General features: G+C 43.2%; 1 protein-coding gene across 1 annotated transcript in view; it reads right to left on the bottom strand.

Moving 5' to 3' along the window:
• LOC143287611 (epidermal growth factor receptor-like) overlaps positions 1-22503 on the bottom strand; it is a 278987-nt gene that overhangs the window by 21851 nt on the left and 234633 nt on the right. The window contains exons 8-17 of the mRNA XM_076595732.1: positions 19944-20048; positions 18012-18123; positions 11126-11287; positions 10169-10368; positions 9371-9579; positions 8095-8240; positions 5655-5835; positions 3781-3918; positions 2588-2707; positions 1134-1267 (exon numbers count right to left, since the gene is read on the bottom strand). Coding sequence (XP_076451847.1) covers positions 1134-1267; positions 2588-2707; positions 3781-3918; positions 5655-5835; positions 8095-8240; positions 9371-9579; positions 10169-10368; positions 11126-11287; positions 18012-18123; positions 19944-20048 — 1507 coding nt within the window. The remainder of the gene's footprint in view (positions 1-1133; positions 1268-2587; positions 2708-3780; positions 3919-5654; positions 5836-8094; positions 8241-9370; positions 9580-10168; positions 10369-11125; positions 11288-18011; positions 18124-19943; positions 20049-22503) is intronic.

The following is a 22503-nucleotide window of genomic DNA, read 5'->3' on the forward strand; positions in this document are numbered from 1 at the left end:
AATTTTTACGTTTCCGACCAATTCAAGGGTTTGTTATTTTTAACTGTGAATTCCGACTGATTCTGTGGATATTTTTATGGCAGTTTGGGGCATAAGCCAGTAAGTGATGAGGCATTCACAAATCTTTCTCTGAATAAATATTTAACGGTCTCCTTCTCCAACTTTCCATCACATGTTATCGTGTATTGTCCATTGAATATAGGACTGAACGGGCAGGTCAACAACTTGAAACAAAATGGCGTCGTTCGCGTTCGCGAAGAATATGAGCACGCGCTTTAAATGTGTATAAATATATGTACGCAATTGATTTTTGCCCATGACCTTCAGGGCTCAGCCAATAGATCTATAAAGTCCACTCGTCGTATTGATTTGAGTATTTTCCAAAAAAGACCACTTGGGCGAATGAACATAGTGAAAGCCCTGTACACTGAGAGTAAAACACACAAGCTTTTTATGTATTGAGTGTAATTTCAAAATGTAATGTTTAAGATGAGAAAGATCAGTTTAAAGCAAATTAAGTCCCCTAGCATTAATTACAGAGTAATTTCCCTTTTTTACTATCTGCACCAAAACGTTTGCAAAATAAATAAAACTTCCATGCTTAGCAAAAGAAGTTCCTGTTTGAACAAAAAATGATAATAATGACTGCTCTTGTTGTTGGGTCAGAATATCAGATCAAAGTGCCAAGTTTAGAGAATAAAAAAAAATATAAATATAACAGTAAATGCAGTTTGCATATAATTTGGCTTCTTTTTTAATTTTTTTTGTACCCATCCCAGAGGTGCAATATTGTTTTTAACAAGATGACTGAAAAGAACTGAATTTTTCCTATTTTTATGCCTAATTTGGTGTCAACTGCCAAAGTATTTGCAGAGAAAATGGCAATGTTAAAGTTTACCACGGACACACAGACACACACACACACACACACACAGACAACCGAACACCGGGTTAAAACATAGACTCACTTTGTTTACACAAGTGAGTCAAAAAACAAAACAAAAACAACCACAACATGTTAGGAAATAAAACGAAAGACCAAAAAAACAAACCAAAAAACAAAACAAAAACAACAACAACAACAGCAAAACACCTAAAAAAAAAGAAAAAAAGAAAAAAAAGACATGACTCACGCTCTGTCTTTGTCCAGCATGGCCCGGACTTCCGGATGAGAGTCATCAGCACACACGTTCCGGTTCTCGTCATCCTGCGAGCTGTCCCGGACCTGGAAGGGCAGCGTGTCTGGACATTCCGCCGTGCAGTTGAACTGCACACACACAATTCATTATTCATTATTCCGCCGTGCAGTTGAACTGCACACACACAATTCATTATTCATTATTCCGCCGTGCAGCTGAACTGCACACACACAATTCATCATTTTATTATTCCACTGTGCAGTTGAACTGCACACACACAATTCATTATTCATTATTCCGCCGTGCAGTTGAACTGCACACACACAATTCATTATTCCGACGTGCAGTTGAACTGCACACACACTATTCATTATTCCGCCGTGCAGTTGAACTGCACACACACAATTCATCATTCATTATTCCGACGTGCAGGTGAACTGCTGTGTGCACGTCATGTCACTATGCAGCCAGTGTACGTTCGTGCGTGCATACATTCGGGTGCGTATCATTGTCTGTGTGTACGTAGACATGAACGTATATCCGTGCCTGTGTGTTATTCTGATTCGTACTGGCTTCACGTTGAATACATGTATTTTGTCTAATTGTAATGAAATTAAAACGGCTTATTTTTCAAATGAGTCTGAACCTGATTTAGTGACTTTCAAGGTGTCAAAGCGTGAGGACTGATCCATAGTTTATACCCTACACCACATCTACTGTGGACAACAAAAAGGCAGATGACCTGATCTTCACATAAACCCAACGTGCTGAACATTAGACCTCGGCAGCCCAATTGTATTGTATTGTTGTATTTCTCTTTTTATCACAACAGATTACTCTGTATGAAATTCGGGCTGCTCTCCCCAGGGAGAGCGCGTCGCTACACTACAGCGCCACCCATTTTTTTAAAAAAAAACAACTTTTTTCCTGCATGCAGTTTTTTTTTGTTTTTGTTTTTTGTTTTGTTTGTTTTTGTTTTTTTGTTTTTCCTATCGAAGTGGATTTTTCTACAGAATTTTGCCAGGAACAACCCTTTTGTTGCCGTGGGTTTTTTTTACGTGCGCTAAGTGTATGCTGCACATGGGACCTCGGTTTATCGTCTTATCCGAATGACTAGCGTCCAGACCACCACTCAAGGTCTAGTGGAGGGGGAGAAAATATCGGCGGCTGAGCCGTGATTCGAACCAGCGCGCTCAGATTCTCTCGCTTCCTAAGCGGACGCGTTACCTCTAGGCCATCACTCCACATGGGTTTATGTAAAACAAATAAATAAATGAATAAATATATAATACAATATAATATGATATAATATATAAAATGAAATAAAATAAAATAAAATAAACAAACAAAAATAAAATAAAAACAAAACAAAAATAAGATGAATAAAGAAAAATAAGACAGAGTAAGATCAAATCAAATCAAACAAGCACTAATTCTGGAACACTTACCTGAGTGAGCTCCTCGTCCAGGTAGATCTTGAAGTTGGAGCAGGCGTTGCAGTGCATGCTGTCCGAACCCACGCACCCTCCGCGGCACTCCCGGTGACACAGGCGGCACTTCTTGCTCACCTGTTGTTGTGACGTAAACGATGATAAAAACGATGATGATGATGATGATGATAATCATGACAATGATGATAACGATGGTGATGATGAGGAGGAGGAGGAAGGGGCGGAAGATGAGGAGGATGAAGAAGAAAGAAGAAGAAAAAAAAAGAAGGAAAAGAAGAAGAGGAGAAAGAAGAAGAGGAGGAGGAAGCAAAATAGGAAACAGAGGATGAGGAAGACGACGACGACGACGACGACGACAAAGAAGTGGAAGAAGAAGAAGAAAATAAAATTTTCCACTGCAATTTTCTGCTTTCATTCTTTGGAAGAACAAGAGCAAGAAGAACAAGAACAAGTTGATAACAAAAATCTCCACTGCAATTTTCTGCTTTCATTCTCCATCTTTATCACCAGTACAACAAGTATATTCTGTGCTCCTTTTCCATTTTTTATCAGGGATGCCATAACTTTGTGTTGAATCACTGATCAGTTTCGACGTTGTCAGATGAAAATTAATATCTATCTTCTGAGCAAAGGCCTGTTAGTGGAGTCTATATCTCTTGTATGTGTGTGTGTGTGTGTGTGTGTGTGTGTGTGTGTGTGTGTGTGTGTGTGCGTACGTGCGTGCGTGCGTGCGTTCGTGCGTGATTGTCTGTTTGTGTGCGTGTGTGCATGTGTGCATGTGCGTGCGTGCGTGCGTGCGTGCGTGTGTGTGTGTGTGTGTGTGCGTGCGTGTGTGTGGGGGGTGTATCCGTTTTTGTAAAGTGCTTACAACCCAATTTAGAGAACAGGCGCTATGTAAAGTCACATTATCCTCATCAGTAGCAGTAGTAGCAGCCGTAGTAGCAGCAGCAGCAGTAACAGTAGCAGTAGCAGCAGTAGTAGCAGCAGCAGCAGTAACAGCATAATCATCAACATCATCATCATCAGCAGCAGCAGTAACAACAACAGCAGCAGCAGTAGCAGTGGCAGCAGTAGCAGTAGTAGCAGTAGCAGCAGCAGTAACGGCATGGTCATCATCATTATCATCATCATCAGTAGCAGCAGCTGTAGCAGTAGCAGCTGTAGCAGTAGCAGTAGCAGAACCAGCTGACCTTGTCCCCATAGGCGAACTGCGGGCAGAAGTCTGTGCAGTAGCTGTCGTCCAGGGAGCGGTAGTATCGGCACTCCTCGCAGTACTGGTTGCTGGCACCGTGACACGTCTGGCAGAAGTGGTGGCACGGCTCGCACACCTGCAGACAAGACACGACAAGACAAGACAAGATTTAAAAAAAAAAAATCATTCTTCACATCAAATTCTTCATACAAGACGAGATCAAAATTATTCTTCACATCAAAATCATTCTTCACATCAAAATCAGTCTTCACACAAGGGAAGATCAAAATCAAAATCATTCTTCATATCAAAACCATTCTTCGCACAAGACGAGATCAAAATCATTCTTCACACAAGACGAGATCAAAATCATTCTTCACACAAGACAAGATCAAAACCATTCTTCACACAAGACAAGATCAAAACCATTCTACACACAAGATCAAAATCATTCTTCACACAAGACAAGATCAAAACGATTCTTCACACAAGATCAAAAATAATTCTTCACACAAGACAAGATCAAAATCATTCTTCACACAAGATCAAAATCATTCTTCACACAAGACAAGATCAAAACCATTCTACACACAAGACAAGATCAAAACCCATTCTACACACAAGACAAGATCAAAACTATTCTTCACACAAGATCAAAAATAATTCTTCACACAAGACAAGATCAAAATCATTCTTCACACAAGACAAGATCAAAAATCATTCTTCACACAAGAAAAGACAAGATCAAAATCGTCCTTCACACAAGACAAGATCAAAAATCATTCTTCACACAAGACAAGATCAAAATCATTCTTCACACAAGACAAAATAAAAAAAAAATCATGCTTCACACAAGACAAGATCAAAATCTTTTTTCACACAAGACAAGACAAGATTAAAATCATTCTTCACACAAGATCAAAATCATTCTTCACACATGTCCTGGTCTCTTGGAGACATAAAATGTCAAAATCATATGCCAATTTCTCAATTGTTGAAATTCTCATTCTCACGCTGGAACAGTTTTTTCACACAAGAAAAGACAAGATCAAAATCATTCTTCACACAAGACAAGATCAAAATCATTCTTCACACAAGACAAGATCAAAATCATTCTTCACACAAGACAAAATCAAAATCATCCTTCATTTCCGAAGGGCAATATAACATGTAAAGCACTGGTGTGCTTGTTTTTCTTTTGTTTTTTGTTGTTGTTGTTGTTTTGCATCCAGTCCCCTGCCCTAAACAGGGTCCCCACTCTACACAGCACTAAATGATCAAGGCATAACCGCGATGATTATATTTTTTTTTATATAAAAAGGAACACACACACAGACATACACAGACACAGAATACACATCAGAATATTAGAATAATAATGGGAAGGGACCAGAGAAGAGAGGGGAGTGGGTGTGAGATAAAGTGGAAAAGAGAGAGACAGACAGAGACAGAGAGAGGGACAGAGAGAGAAAGAGACACAGAGTGAGAAAGCGAGACAGAGACAGAGACAAAGACAGAGAGAGAGAGAGAGAGAGAGAGAGAGACAGACAGACAGACAGATAGACAGACAGACAGACAAGAGAGAGTGACAGGGAGAGAAACAGAGAGACAAAGACAGAGACAGAAACACAGAGAGACAAAGACAGAGAAGGAGAGAGAGAGAGAGTGAGAGAAAGAGACAGGAACAGAGACAGAGACAGAGAGACAGAGAAAGACAGATAGAGAAACATAGTCAAGAGACAGAGACGAGAAAGAGAGAGACAGGCGAACACACACACACACAGACCTGGACACACACAGATACAGACACACACACACACACACACACACACACACACACACGGACACACACACACACACACACAGACCGACCTTCTGCCCCGCCATGGGCCCAGCCGAGGCCAGGGAGCGGGCGTTCATGTAGTAGCCGGGGCGGCAGGAGTCGGTGTCAGGCGGCAGGCAGGTGATGGTGCTGTTGTCGGCCGACTGCTGCAGCCCCACCTCGCACTTGTTGCAGCCCCCCTCCCCCACCGCCTCCGATGGGCCCGTGCACCTGTTTTGGGTTCAAGTTGTTGTTGTTGGTAGTGTGTTGTGTTATCACTCTTTGTGTGTGTGTGTGTGTGTGTGTGTGTGTGTGTGTGTGTGTGTGTGTGTGTGTGTGTGTGTGACAAACTCTATTCTATGTGTGTGTTTCTTGCACGCAACGAAGGGATGGTGGTGGAAAGGCAAAGGCAAAGGCAAAGGCTAAGGCCTTTATAAACAACAACAAATGTGTTAAAAAAACAACAGACAGACAGAATTCTATTGGATATCATGAGACAGACAGGGGAGGAAAGAAAGCGAGAGGGGGTTGGGGGCCGGGGGGGGGGTGCGGGGCGGGGGGAAAGATGCTAAGGAAGGGAGAGGGGGAAGAGAAGGGGGGAGACAGAGAGACTGAGTGAGAGAAAGAGAGGGAGAAAGAGTGGAGAGAGAAAGAAAAAAGGAGAGGCGGAAAGACGGCGAGAGAAGAGAGAAGGAAAAGGGAACACAGACAGAGAGTGAGAAAGAAAGAAAAAATGAGAGAGAGAGAGAGAGAGAGAGAGAGAGAGAGAGAGAGAGAAACAGACAGACAGACAGAGAAAGAGACGGAGACGGAGACAGAAGCGGAAACGGAAAGAAAAACGAAATTCAGTCCCAGCCCTACTGTCCACCCACAAACACGGCCATATTAAGACTGGACAACACTGGCCATACCAACTGACCCAAATGCGAAACCACGCAGCCAAACAGGCAAGTAAGAAGACAACAAAATACAGAACCCCCCTTTCCCCCAAAAAAAACAACCCAACAACAAACAAAAAAACTGCCTTTGGATTGAAACGAAGAAAAACAAAAAGAGGAAGAAAACTGGGGGTACTGTAATTCTCTGCGGCTGCCTTCACCTCTGCACTCCATCTCGCTCACTACGATCGGCTTCGGATCCACTCTGCTTACGCACACCCAGATTCAAACACTCGACTGTTGGCCGCCGTTCTTTCTCTGTCTCTGGACCTTGCAATTGGAATGAACTTCCTCTTTCGCTTCGTCTCTCAGCTCTTTCAAGTCTGGCCTTAAAACCCACCTCTTCCCAAAATAGCTTCCCTTGCCTGCCTCTTCCTTGTCTTTAGTTACTACAGTTTTAGAGTTATGCATACGTGTGAATGTCTGGTGCGAAAGCGCTTTGATTTGTCTCTGCACAAGATTCAGAGCTATATAAATACCATTATTATTATTATTATTATTATTATTATTATTATGTAATTATTGTCCTTTACAGGAACTCACAGTAATCTGGGTCAGGCACTCTCCACCATAATCAAACTCTGGCCCATACATCTAATCTGGACAGCAGTAACCTCCTGTGCCGTTCTGATGGTCACAGTCGGACACGGCTGACTATCATTCGACACCATGCAGCAGTTCACCCCTTAACGGGCCTCATTTTACAAAGGGCTGACAAATCAACACTTTGTCTCAGGTCAAACTCCAACATTCACCCTCCAAACTTAAAAAAAAAAAAAAAATTAAAACACCGTTGCCTTTCTTCGGTCCTCGGAATCATAATGTTTTAAAGATTAAATGTCCCATAGCCCTTTCTGGGCCTCGGTACAGTGAAGTTTTTAAAGATTAAATGTCCCATAGCCCTTTTTGGGTCTCGGTACAGTGAAGTTTTCAAAGATTTAATGTCCCATAGCCCTTTCTGGGTCTCGGTACAGTGAAGCTTTTAAAGATTTAATGTCCCATAGCCCTTTCTGGGCCTCCGTACAGTGAAGTTTTTAAAGACTGAAGGTCCCATAGCCCTTTCCAGCCACCTGGACTGTGAATTCATACACACTGTACATCCAGGGCTCGGCGTAGTAATAAGGCGGGGCCCAGTCCTCACCTTCCGCCGTTTCAAACCATTTCATGCACCCAATCACACCTGGCTAGAGTGAGGAAAATCGTAAAGTACCTTTCCCCACACAAGACGCAACAACATTATTTTCTCGAACCCTGATCGCTGTTGAACCACAAGGGTCACAAGTCCAAACGCCAAACCCGATTCTGCCACAGCACGTGCCCCTACTTTCACCATGATGATGATGCTGGTGTTGATAACGGTGGTGATGAGAATGATAAAGCTGCTGCTGCTGCTGCTCCTGATGATGATGATGATGATGATGATGATACGAGCAACAGACAGGAGGTGGGTAGGTAAGTAGGTCGGTCGGTAGGTAGATTTACCAAGATAGTTTGGTAGGTAGGCAGGTAGGTAGGCAGGTAGATAGTCAGGTAGGTAAGGTAAGGTACTGACCCGAAATCGCCGCAGAAGAGGTGGCAGGACCGGCAGATGTTGAAGCGATCGCTGTACATGGACTTAGGGCACTTGGCGAAACAGCCCACTTGCCCTTCCAGCCCGTGAATGGCCACGTGCGCGCACTTGTCACACTGCGTGTTCTCCTGGTGATGGGCCAACAGATAGCGCACACAACACACACACACACACACACACACACACACACACACACACACACACACACACACACACACACACACACACGAGTCATAATCTGAATAGGAAATGATTGGTCCTCAAAACCCAGCGAGTGAAAGGGTCATGAGAGTTGATGAGTTACGTCACACATTATGATACTTGATAAACATGTTTTCACTTCAGCACTTTTTGACATTACCTGCCAGTTGTCCGTTTTCAACGTTTTTAATTGTCTTCATAACACATTGGACACATACACGTAAAACAAATAAATAAATAGATAATACAAAAAGACAATTTCAAACCGAGAAACAAAATGTAATTTTGTGTCCTAACACATTAACAGTGCCCTGAATACGAATTCTCTCTGATAGGCAGGGCGCTAAAATTCAAGGGTTGACCAACATTTGCCTTCACTTTCTTTTGTTTTCTTTTAAAAAAAGAAGAAGAAAAGCTGATCCAGTGCAGAAGCGTGATACTATGATACATCCGTTCGCATGCGTTGAAAACTTAAACTAGGAAGATTAAAAAAAGCAACTTAGAGAGAGAGAGAGAGAGAGAGAGAGAGAGAGAGAGAGAGAGAGAGGAGGAAGCATGGACACTGTGACTCCTCCTTTCCCCTCCCCCACCATCTTCACCACCATCCGCCTTAGTAGCCCCCGTGTCCACTTCAACCCCTGAAACCTCCAACCCTCCAACAGAAGCTCACGCCCACCCCTCTTCAAACACACTTAAGTAAGTAAGTCATTCAGTAAGTTAGTCAGTTTTGTGAAGGACTATGACTCTCAAACTAGGAGGCAAAATTGCAATGACTCTTAATGCGGCAGCCTTGGGGGCTAGTTGGCCTTTGGGAATCATCCCAACGCCGACTGTCCTAAAAGAAAAAAAACAAACACATCTTCGCCGAGAGAGTAGGGGATGCAATTTGGGCAAGACTAACACTCTCCACTACAATCAAATTCTAGCACAGATGGTCGGGACAGCAGTTGCCTCCTCTGCTGTTCTGATGGTCATGGTTGGACACGGCTGACTATCATACAAGTAAGTAAGTAAGTAAGTAAAGTGAGCAAAGTGAGTAAAGTAAGATGATACTCACGGGACCGGTACAGGAGGAGGCACACTCGGAGTGGCAGCGCTGGCACTTGCCCTCGCCCGCGTGGTAGAGCAGCGGCACGTCCGAGCAGTTGCTGAGGCACATGTGCTCGTCCGGGAACTCGTACATGAGGCAGCTGAGGCACTTGTTGGCCCCTTTGCCCCAGCACCCCGAGGAGCTGCACTGCGGGTCACACACCTCGTCGTCCAGAGCTGTGCAGGGGAACATCAGAGAGTGGAACTCAGAATCCAAGGTTAAAAATTGTGATGGAAACACAGAAAAGATGGTGTCTAAGAACAGTTGGGGATTCCCCCTGAGATGTGTACTAAATATAGCCTACCCTACCACCGAACATCAGCAGCAGTAGGTTCATGTATAACAGACCCATGATCTGGTCACCTTTCAGTGACATGTGTCCTCTACCCAGCTTGTGCATAAATGCGAGCTGGGCAGTGAAAGGGATTATAAGGACTTAAGATTTTAGGCATGACCTGTTCTTCCTTATCTGTCCTTGCTAATCGACGTCCGTAACAAATAACGCATATAATATATGATGTATGATTTTGCTTAAATCTAACAAATAATTTATCTCGTTTTGCTTCGTGAAAACAGTTTACAATATTCGTATGCTGAACGAACACATGCATATTTCTTTTGGGATAAACTTGTTTCTGATATCACAGTATTTGGGGCATTCCATAACGCACAACACTACCCCCCAGAAACATCCTCCCACTCCCCTACCCCTCCCCCCAACCCACACCTCTCCCACACACACACGCAACACATCATTCCACTCACAGCAGTTGACGGGCGACTTGTTGTAGCCCACGTGCGCCTTCTGCTTGCTGGTGTAGAAGAGCTTGCGCCACTCGATGGTGTGCGCGTAGCACAGCTGGTTGTTGCCCAGGATGTACACGTTGCCGTTGGCGATCAGCCGCAGGGAGGTCAGCTCCAGGGACGTCAGCGGCGTGCCCAGGATGTGCAGGGCTTGACCGCCACTGGGAGGAGGAGACAGAGGAGGAGGTGAAGGAGGCGGAGGAGGTGGGAGTAGGAGGAGGAGGAGGAGGAGGAGGAGGGAGGGAGGGAGGAGGGGGAGGAGCAGGATGAAGAGATGGAGGAGGGGGGAGGAGGAGGAGGAGGAGGAGAAGAAGGAGAAGGAATACTACTACAACTGATCCATTTTGGGATGATCCATTTGGTTCAAAAAGAGTATTTCGTTTTGATACTGTCCCTGGCCAGTTCAGAACACGATACATTCGACAGAATATTCATGAAGTCTTGCGCGGCGACTGTGTGTGTGTGTGTGTGTGTGTGTGTGTGTGTGTGTGTGTGTGTGTGTGTAACCGTTCCGCTTATGTTTGGTTACATTTCGGTGTCTCTGGAGCTGTCAAAGTAGTATATATATATATATATATATATATATATATGAAGAATATAAATGTTCTTATTATTTCATTTTCTGGTTAGCGCAGAACACGTGTGTGTACGTGTGTGTGTGTGTGTGTGTGTGTGTGTGTGTGTGTGTGTGTGTGTGTGTGTGCGTGTGTGTGTGCGCGCGTGCCCACAGAATATATATATATATATATATATATATATATATATATATAATTTATATACACGCAAACAACCAACTAGTCAATCAACCAACCATTCACAAAAACACACCATATCATATGTTATAACCACCCACTACCACCAACGTTGCCCATGAAACGCTTTCAGAACGGGAGCTTCCAAACAGAATCGTCTTCTTACTCGAGTTGCCTCCCGTTGATGACCTCGAGACTGGAGAGGAAGGAGAGGTCGGTGAAGTTCTCGTGATCTGATTGGATGAGCAGGAACCCCGTGATCTCCCGCACGTGCTTCAGCACTGTCAGGTTCTGGGGGTGCAGGGGCGAGATGTTGTAGTACGGATCCCTGCAGGGCACAGAGTGTCACATGAATCCAGTTCCAAAATAGTTAGAATGTAAAATCTGAAAAATCAATAATGTTTTGACTACGGTTTACAGCACCGCTCTCTCTCTCTCTCTCTTTCTCTCTCTCCATCTACACACACACGCGCATACATGCACATCTCTCTCTGTCTCTGTCTCTCTCTCTCTCTCTCTCTCTCTCTATATATATATATATATATAATGAATGCAACACAAACTTTATGTTTGTGCATAATAATAATGATTATCGTACATACCAGCTGTATTTTACCACATATCATAAAATTCAAATCCTATGTTCTAACCGAATGAATCTGGAACGCTGGCAATTTTGTAAGGGTAGACTGAGATTGTACATAATCATGAACGTGTATTTTTCTTTACATAACACAAAAGAAATATTCATCAGCGCCAATAATATGAACTCTAACAAAGCACACCTTAGTTTCACTGGTATTTGATTCAATTATGAGGATCACACACACACACACACACACACACACACACACACACACACACACACACATATATATATATATATCATATATATATGCACACACACACACACACACAGATACTATTGGCTCTGAATATCAAAGGGGTAGCTTGACCGTCGCTTTGTCACAGAACAGAGTCTTTCCTTATGGCTCGAGAGAATGGCGGAAGGGCAGAATATAATACAAAAAGGAACGACGAGAAAGGAAGAAAGAAAGAAATCATTGTATCAAACAATCATACTAAACGATATGAATCAGTGACACATACATAAATGTGTACGGCTCGGACAGGTGAATGAGAGAGAGAGGAAGAGAGAGGGAGAGAAAGAATGAAAGAGAGAGGGAGGGGGGGGGGGGGTCACAGAGAGCGAGAGAGAGAGACAGAGGCAGACAGGCAGACAGACAGATAGAACCAGACAGAGACAGAGGCAGAAAGACAAAAATTACAACAAGGCTGACTAAAAACAATAACAAATTAATTTGTTTGCCGTTGTCATACCAACGATCTTGTGGGACGGATGGTGGAGGGGAGACACACACACACACACACACTCGCGCACGTGCACACACACACACACACACACACACACACACACACACACTGGCAAACTGAGTCACCGATTTGAAAACAAGAGAAAACTCTTGTTCATCACTGACAAGACGTAGTGTTCAATTTAAAGACAATAATTAAAGTAATTAGAAAAAAAACAAAAAAACAACAACAACAACAAAAAATACCCCCCAAAAAACAAACACACGACCATTCACGAAACAACAGGCATGCACTGAGGAGCTCTCTCTGTCTACTGTCACACCTAAACCTGAATCACACAGGGTCACCAAGGGTCACCACGAGGTCATTACAAGGTCATCACAGCACACTGAGCCACTTCACATACCATCAGCGGTTATCATGCTTGAGGAAAAATTAAAAAAAAACCCCAAACAAACAAAAACCCTTCATTGCCTGTCATCAGAACTGACGTCAACAGAGTTTACCCTGGTAGATCATACCTATGACGTCACGGACAACGTAAGAGGTATACGCGCTGGTGACAAGACTTACGGTCGCAGCAGTATTGTACAGTCATGGAACTAAGATGTTTTAGTGACCTTTTTTTTTTTTCTTACACATTACCCCCCCCCCCCCCCCCCAACCCCCCTCTATCTCTCTCACGCGCACATACACACACGAACACATCCGTACCTATCGAGAGACAATGAATGAGGCTGAGACAGAAGTTGACAAAAACTTATTCTTTATCAACAAGGGCAATATATAAGCAAGGGGCATGCTTCTTTTATATCCAGCCCTTGCCCCAAAGAGAGAGAGAGAGAGAGAGAGAGAGAGAGAGGAGAGGCACAGGCTGAAAGAGAGGGAGAGACGGAGAATAAGGGAGAAAGAGAGGGAGAGGCGAGAGAGGGGGTGCAGAGGAAGAGAGGGACACACAGACAGACAGACAGACAGACAAATAACGGAGGGAAAGACTTTGACGAAATGAAGCAATTTAGTGTTTGTACGGTGCTGCATAATCGTCATGGCCATAAGCGTGTGGTCATCATTATGGAACCCATGTTATTCTTCATAGTTGTGTTCATACAAAAAAAAGTATAATAATACATAATTTTACACATGACAAAAGCATGCAAACACGACACACTTGTAGGAAACAAAACACATTGCTTTGATAAGATGGTATGGTTGGCAGCTAGAGAAAATGGAACACACTTTGCCACCCACTACACCCTTCCCCTCTTACTGTCCTCCAGTCCCCGTACGCCCCCCCCCCAACCCCCCACCCCTTCCTCCGTAGCCCCCACCCCCACATTTCGAACAACCAACACGCGCGCATACAAAACAGAAGGGATACAATCTCTAGTTGTGGTCTTCAACACCAATCTCCGGACCAGTGGAAGATCGAAAAGTCTGACAAAGCAAAAGAAGCCAAGCCATCAAATGTATTGTATTGTATTGTATTGTATTGTATTGAATAGTACTGTTTTGTAACACGTTTCGTCAAAATAGATTTCTCTGCGTGAAATTCGGGCTGCTCTTCCCATGTAGGCCGCGTCGCTACAGTACAGCGCTCACCCCACCCCCACCCCTCTCCAATTTTTGTGCTTTTCTTCTTCATTTTACCTGCAAGTGTATTTGTTTCCCTATCAAAGTGCAGTTTTTGTTTGGTTTTTTTGGTTTTTTTCCAGGGACAGCCCTTTTCTTGCCGCGGGTTCATGCACGTACGATACGTGATTGCTGCAAACAGGTCCTTGGTTTATCGCTTCATCAAAAATGACAAGCGTCCAGCACATCACTCAAGGTCTAGTGGAGGTGGGGGTTGGGGTGGGTGTGGGGGGTGGGGGTGGGGTTGGGGAACTACTGGTGAGCGCCGTGGGATTCGCACCAGTGCGTTCGGATTCTTTCACTTCCTGGACGGACGCGTTGCCACTACCACTTGGCCACCACTCAGTTCAGAATTTTTTTTTTTTTTAACTCAGCACAACAGCTGCTGAAGATTCCGACGTGTATTGTGTGAGCTGTCAGACTTGGCCCGTGTTCTGTGATAAAGAACATACACCCAAAGAAGCCTTGAAACCTTCTTTGACCAGGCTCTTTGGTATGTACACCCGTCTCCGTCTGCACCGGCATGACACCCCCACCCTCCCTTCCCCTTCCCCTCATCCCTCCTCCTACCCCTCTACCGTGTTTCGTCTTTCTCCCATTGTGCTTATCCGAAGAAAAAAAGAAGAAGAAGAAACAAAAAAATAATAATAAAACAAACAGAACCAAAGGAAGAACAAAAAAAAAAAAGGAATAAAAAAGAACAACAACAACAACAACAAAAATTTCCTGCAATAAAAAAAAAAAAAGAAAAAAGAAAAAGAAAGGGTGTCGGATAGGGTTGGGAAGACACACGCTTGGCTCCTGATCCTAGATAAGTGGCTTGCCCCGTGGATGGAAGCTGACGCGAGGCCAAAACACTTGGAGATAGAATAACAAAGCCTTGACTGGCTGCGATGTGTATCAGCCCAAGAAAGAAAACTGAAAAAACCAACAAACCAACAACAACAAAAACTATTTAAAAAGAAAAAAAAAAAAGTGAGGTGCGGTTGGATGTGGTGGTGTTCTGGGTAAGCCGGGGTGGGGGCGAGGGTGAAGCTGTGAGTTCCAGGAGGTGGGAAGAAGAGGCTGGTGGCAGGGACTATACCAGTGGGGTAGTAGAAGTAATAGTAGTGCTGAAGCACAGTTTGCTGTCGGGGTACCATCACTGATACAAAGTAATAAAAGTTAACAATGAACACACACACACACAAAAAAAGAATAATAATTATCAAAAGAGATGCGTCATCGAGTGGTGCCAGTGGGTGGTAGCTGACAAAGACTGAGGCAAAAGTACTTGGGAGATTGAATGAGCAAAGACCCTGACTTGCCGAGAATAACAAAACTTTGACTTGCCGCGAACAGCCGGCAAAATCATGACTTGCCGCGATGTGTATCTAACTGTACAGTGCAGCAGCCAGTAAGAAAGACAGAAAGGGACAAGACACACAGACAGAGAGAGAGAGAGAGAGAGAGAGGGGGGTGGGGGTGGGGGCGTGAGGTGTGGTAGGGGGTAAGGGGTGGTGAGGGAAAATTGCGATCTCAGCGAGGTGGTAAGGAGGGTGTGTGTGTGTGTGTGTGTGTGTGTGTGTGTGTGGAGAGTTAGGAGTTGCAGTGAACAGACGCTGAAGCACCTGTGCCGGGAGAGCTTGATCGTCAAAGAGATGTCCATAAAAATCATAACGCTAATAATAAACAAACAAAAAAAAAGAAGATAAAAATAAGTAAAAGAGATGCGCCATCGAGTTGTGTCCACAAGAAAAAAAAAAAAAGACACCTCCCAGTACATTCTCAAATCTGAGAGACAACACTTGAAAAACAAAACAAAAAGAAAACAAAACAAAACAAAAGAGTTGCCTCGCAAGAAAAAGAGAACCACCCTCCCTCTTCCCTCCCCCCCCCCCCCCCCCACCCCCCCCCCCCCCCCCCCACCACCCCCTGCACATTTTCAATCCTGAGAGAAACAACACTATTGTTGGAACTGTCAACAGAAGTCCAGCAGATGTGCAAAGACCGTCACAAGTAAACCAGTAATCTAGTTACTCAAGGACGTAAACAAATAATTCTTAAAAGAAAAGTCATCGTGTTAGTAAAGATCCACACCTTCCTCACAGAGAACAAACAAAACAAAAAAAAAAAAAAAAAAAAACTCCACAAAAAACGAGCAATCAGAAAGGTATTAAAACGAGCAGTCATAGTAATTAATAAATGTTGATCCGCAGTTGAATTCTCTAGAAGGATCTAAACTCTCCACTTTTCTAAGCAGCATTAAAAACAACAATTGACAACAATGAAAAAAAACAAGTAAGTAGGGAACCACACACTGTCATTCTCTAAAGGCTCAACACTATCATTCTTTAAAGCTTCCACAAAGTTCATTCTCTAAAAGATCCGCATATTCGTTCTCTATCTAAGACAAAAGAAATAGAAGGGAAAATAAAATCAGAATGCACAGCTCATCAGTCCAGAGAATGTAAGTTCGCACGCATTCGCAACTGAGAAGAAAATGGGGAGGGGGGTAAAGGGGGGGGGGGGGGGGTTGGGGTGGGAGTGGGGGTGGGGGTGGGGGGGGGGGCAACTGTCAAATTCGATGCACACATGGAACGCAAAACACTCTGCACAACATCAACAGTTCTGATAAAGAGCTGGCCATTCTCAGCCACCAAGCACAACGAACAGAAATCACACACACACACACACACACGAACTGCGCTCAACCCCTACCCCCCATGCTCCCCCCCCCACCCCCCGCCCTGCAACCCCCAACACCCCAACCTCCAGCGAGCACCACCCCACCCCCTCCCCATATACACACACACACATGGGGCAATAAGGATAAAATAACACAAGCCAATTAGACCAGTCATAATATATCAACATCCCCCTCACTCTAAAGACAGATGGTGATCACAGAGAGAACAAAGCAAGCACCAGCACCGCGACTACAGCAGTCAGAGGCTAAAGGGTCAAAGCTAAGACACGTCCAGTCTCTTGCTGCAAGTCATGCTACCCCCTTGACAGTCAGTGTAGTTAGTTATTTTTTTTTTATCATCAGACGTTCGTGGTGGCTTTCGCTCCACTGTCTTTCTTTTCCTTTTCACACACACACTCTCACACACACAGACACAGACACACACAAACACACACACACACACACACACACACACACACAGACACACACACACACACACACACACACACACACACACACACACACACACATGTGCATTTTTCTTTCCTATTTTGTTCACTCTCCCCATCTCCCTAAAACGAGTACACACACACACACACACACACACACACACACACACACGCACACACACACAAAAACACACACACACATCATTCACAAGTTAAAACATAAGTCATGGCATGCAGTTATGTGATGTTATAATTATTAGACTTTTCACGTTATCAAGTATTGTTTATAAGATGCCAGTATTATTTCCATTCTGGTTACCACTATTAACAGTGTCACGAATAGCATTGTTACAATTACTTCTTCATCATTATTATTATTATTATTATTATTATCATCATCATCTTATGATTATGATTATGATTATTATTATTACATGGTATGTGCTGATGAAATTTTATATGCTGGTTATAATCATATTCCGAGTAACAGAGCAGGATCTGCCTTCTTAAACTTTCCACATCGAGAACAGATCATATATCATAAAAACGCTTTTCCTCTTCAGTATGAAATGACGTAAACCTTTGTTGCTGAGCTTAGCACAACAAACGTATCCAACTTTACATAATAAGACTGACACGATCGACATCATTATGGCATCAGTAACTCAATACTCGAGTCTAAAGCGTATCAATGAAAATACTTTAGTGTTTGCTTCAAACACAACATGAACTGGAAAAAAAAAAATTGCATCCTTACATTTTTCTTTCCTTTGATATTAAGATATCTCTGCACATGTGCTGCTTCATCTACTTTTGATATTAAAAAAAAACCCCAAAACAAACTAGTTTCCTTTCTTAGTAGCTTGCACTGCAATCTTGACATCTGTTACACAGCAAATAAGGCTTCCCGCCTCTCATTTATGTTTTATTAAACTATGAAACAAAGACTGACCTCTGCTCATGATACTTACTCCAGAAAGGAATGTTTTAGAATTCTTAGGTTGCCGTCTATAGTCGTGCAGTCAGTAAAACGGTTCAAATTGGCAGCATTCAAGAACTCGGAGCCCTCAGTGCCTTTGCATGCTAGAAAAACACAAAAAAAAACAAGCAATACTCACCGGCTGAAGGAAGCCATAACAATTTTCAAATTGCCATCTATCGCAGTACAACCAACAAACGAATCCAAAGTCTTGGCCGTCAAATAGCCGGTGCCTGTACCATTGCATTCTGGGAAAAACGGAAGAAAACAAAAACACCGTAACAACAACAACTTCATGCACAGACACACGTTTGGGAGAGAGTGGGGGCAAGGAGGACGGGGGAGGGAGGGATGGGGGGTTGGGGGTGGGGTGGGGGGTCGGGGGGGGGGGGGGAATGCAAAGAGGCCAGAGATATTCCTGGTGAATGCACGATTAGTATGATGGTGAAGACGAGGTTAACGTTATACTGCTACTTTTAACAAGAAAACCATTCAGATGACTGATGGGTTTGATTGCTAAAAAAAAAAAGAAGAAAAAAAAAAGATATAACAGATAGATGGTGTCTGGAAGCACGATTTCTGACACTTTCATACATACAACGTGAACTCAAGATTTGTGTATCCGTTAAGACAGAAACGTATATCTTTACTCCGACAACCATTTTGATTATATTCAATTATGACCTCATTTCATGTTACCAGCTACTCTACACTACACACACACACACACACACACACACACACACACACACACACACCGAGTTTTAACAATGCACTCTAGTTATTATTGTAGGAAGCATTAACAAAATATCATCACGTCTATATTACGCAGGCCAGATAAAAATCAAGCTACTTTAGAAGATACAAAAAAAAAAGAGAGAATATTTTTCATTATATAATGCACCGGCAAAAATAACGAAACACACACGCACGCACGAGCGCGCGCGCGCACACACACACACACACACACACATTCTTTTTTCTTCTCTCTCTTCACATAAGCGCATATTCAAGTACGAACATAAAAGCAAAAAATCGAACGTTTATAAAAAATAAAAAAAAATAAAAAAAAAGAAGAAGAAAAACCGCAAATACATGTGTTCGTTGCAAATATTAACAGGAAACGGAGACTGCTCAAATACAAAATTATGGTCTTACAATACTACCACATAAGCAATTGCAAAACTTGAAATGCTTTCAAAACTGGTAATCATTGTTGAAGCAATTACCACTTTCCACCGGTTCAGAAGCACACTGTGAGATATATATATATATATATATATATATATATATATATATATATATATATATATATAACACGTAAAGAGAACAGTCACATTCAGCAGTAAACGATCTGTTTCGCAAACTATCTTTTATGTTTGCTCTCCAAGAAAAATAGCTTCCAAATTCTTTACAATAGAAACTGTAACTGGAAGGGACTTGTGCTGAAAAAAAGAGAAGAATTAAATCAAATAAGCTAATCATAAATACATTGGAGAGAGAGAGAGAGAGAGAGAGAGAGAGAGAGAGAGACAGAGACAGAGAGACAGAGAGACAGAGAGAGACACAGAGAGAGACACAGAGAGAAAAACTGGAAAACATACACCTCGCAATTATCTGTAAAATGTCAAACAACAACAACAACAGCAACAATCAAACAAAATATGCGCACTTTCATAATGATACATATACATGCACACACGCCACAACACACAGTTTCTTTCCATTCCACACCCGCCCACCTTCCTCTCACATCAGCAACCATCACCAATACTACCAACAAATCAATGATGGATTGCAACCAAAGGAGATGAAGAAAGAAAGAAAGAAAGAAGAAGAACAAGAACAAGAAGAAGAAGAAGAACAAGAACAAGGACAAGAATCACGAGAATCACAAGACGAAAGTAAGGCGCTGAAAGTTTACTTCTGGGACAGGGTCCTTCGCAGGGCACACAGTTCTTGCCGTCCTTGGGGTGCTTGCCTTCCGGGCACGCCCGGACACATGACCCAGAGTCCTGCAGCAAGAAGCCTGAAACACACACACACACACACACACACACGAACACACACACGAACACACACACACACACGAACACACACACACACACACACACACGAACACACACACACACACACACACACACACACACACACAAACACACACGAACACACACACACACGAACACACATACACACAACTGGATTATGGTTTTGCTTTCCCTTCCATCAATTCTCTTCCCTTTGCTATCCCTCTCTTTTTTCTGTTCCACTCCCTTTTTACTTCAGTCCCTAACTTGGTGACTATTCCTTCTCGTTGTATCTCTTGCCTTCTACCCCACCTTCTCTTCTCTTTCTTTTTAGTACCTTCTATCCCTTCACAACTTTTTACCCCTTCACTTTCTATCCGTCAATTGTACCCCGTTCTCTCCCCTTTCTATTTACCCCCACCCCCACTGTGTCCTTCCCTCTTCTCTCTCGCTTCCCTGGCTATCCCTTCCCTTTCTGTCCCTTCCCATCTATCCTTTATATTCTTGGCTATCCCTTCACTTTCTGTCCCTTCCCATCTATCCTTTATATTCTTGGCTATCCCTTCACTTTCTGCCCCTTCTCATCTATCTTTTATATTATTGGCTATCCCTTCCCTTTCTGTCCCTTCCCATCTATCCTTTATATTCTCGGCTATCCCTTCCCTTTCTGTCCCTTCCCATCTATCCTTTATATTCTTGGCTATCCCTTCACTTTCTGTCCCTTCCCATCTATCCTTTATATTCTTGGCTATCCCTTCACTTTCTGTCCCTTCCCATCTATCCTTTATATTCTTGGCTATCCCTTCACTTTCTGTCCCTTCCCATCTATCCTTTATATTCTTGGCTATCCCTTCACTTTCTGTCCCTTCCCATCTATCCTTTATATTCTTGGCTATCCCTTCACTTTCTGTCCCTTCCCATCTATCCTTTATATTCTTGGCTATCCCTTCACTTTCTGTCCCTTCCCATCTATCCTTTATATTCTTGGCTATCCCTTCACTTTCTGTCCCTTCCCATCTATCCTTTATATTCTTGGCTATCCCTTCACTTTCTGTCCCTTCCCATCTATCCTTTATATTCTTGGCTATCCCTTCACTTTCTGTCCCTTCCCATCTATCCTTTATATTCTTGGCTATCCCTTCACTTTCTGTCCCTTCCCATCTATCCTTTATATTCTTGGCTATCCCTTCACTTTCTGTCCCTTCCCATCTATCCTTTATATTCTTGGCTATCCCTTCACTTTCTGTCCCTTCCCATCTATCCTTTATATTCTTGGCTATCCCTTCACTTTCTGTCCCTTCCCATCTATCCTTTATATTCTTGGCTATCCCTTCACTTTCTGTCCCTTCCCATCTATCCTTTATATTCTTGGCTATCCCTTCACTTTCTGTCCCTTCCATCTATCCTTTATATTCTTGGCTATCCCTTCACTTTCTGTCCCTTCCCATCTATCCTTTATATTCTTGGCTATCCCTTCACTTTCTGTCCCTTCCCATCTATCCTTTATATTCTTGGCTATCCCTTCACTTTCTGTCCCTTCCCATCTATCCTTTATATTCTTGGCTATCCCTTCACTTTCTGTCCCTTCCCATCTATCCTTTATATTCTTGGCTATCCCTTCCCTTTCTGTCCCTTCCCATCTATCCTTTATATTCTTGGCTATCCCTTCACTTTCTGTCCCTTCCCATCTATCCTTTATATTCTTGGCTATCCCTTCCCTTTCTGTCCCTTCCCAACTATTCTTTTTTCCTCTCCTGTCTGTACCTTCCTTTTCTGTCACGTCTGCTGGCTGCTGTCCCTTCCCATCTATCCTTTTTTACTGATACTGAACTTTCCCTCCCCAAGCTATACATTCCCTTTCTTCATCTTTCTCTTCCTTTCTACCACCCCCCCCTCCCCCACCACCCCGCCCTAACCTCCCTATTTCCATTCCCTATCTAAAGCCTTCTTTTCTCGTCTCTCCATCCAACCCACCCATCTACCCATTTACTTCCACTCCTATCCCTTTTTCTTCTGATCCTTTATTCATCTATCTACTTCTTTCCGTCCCTCCCTCTCACACCATTTCTTTCCCTTCCCTCTTCCCCTACCCTTTCATAATTATATTTCCTTTCGTTCTTTGTGCTTCCATCTGCCTGGTTTATCAGGTCGTGTTTTGAGGAGCTCTTTGTGCTTCCATCTGCCTGGTTTATCAGGTCGTGTTTTGAGGAGCTCTTTGTGCTTCCATCTGCCTGGTTTATCAGGTCGTGTTTTGAGGAACTCTTTGTGCTTCCATCTGCCTGGTTTATCAGGTCGTGTTTTGAGGAACTCGTCAGTTGTGCTTACATCTGCTTTAGTTATTAGGTCGTGTTTTGAGGAGCACTTTGTGTTTGTGCTTCCATCTACCGTGTATATCAGGTCGTGTTTTGAGGAACTCTTTCTACTTCCACCTGCCTTGTTTATCAGGTCGTGTTTTGA

Source organism: Babylonia areolata, chromosome 1 (genome assembly GCF_041734735.1).
Source record: "Babylonia areolata isolate BAREFJ2019XMU chromosome 1, ASM4173473v1, whole genome shotgun sequence".
Lineage (NCBI taxonomy): Eukaryota > Metazoa > Mollusca > Gastropoda > Neogastropoda > Buccinidae > Babylonia > Babylonia areolata.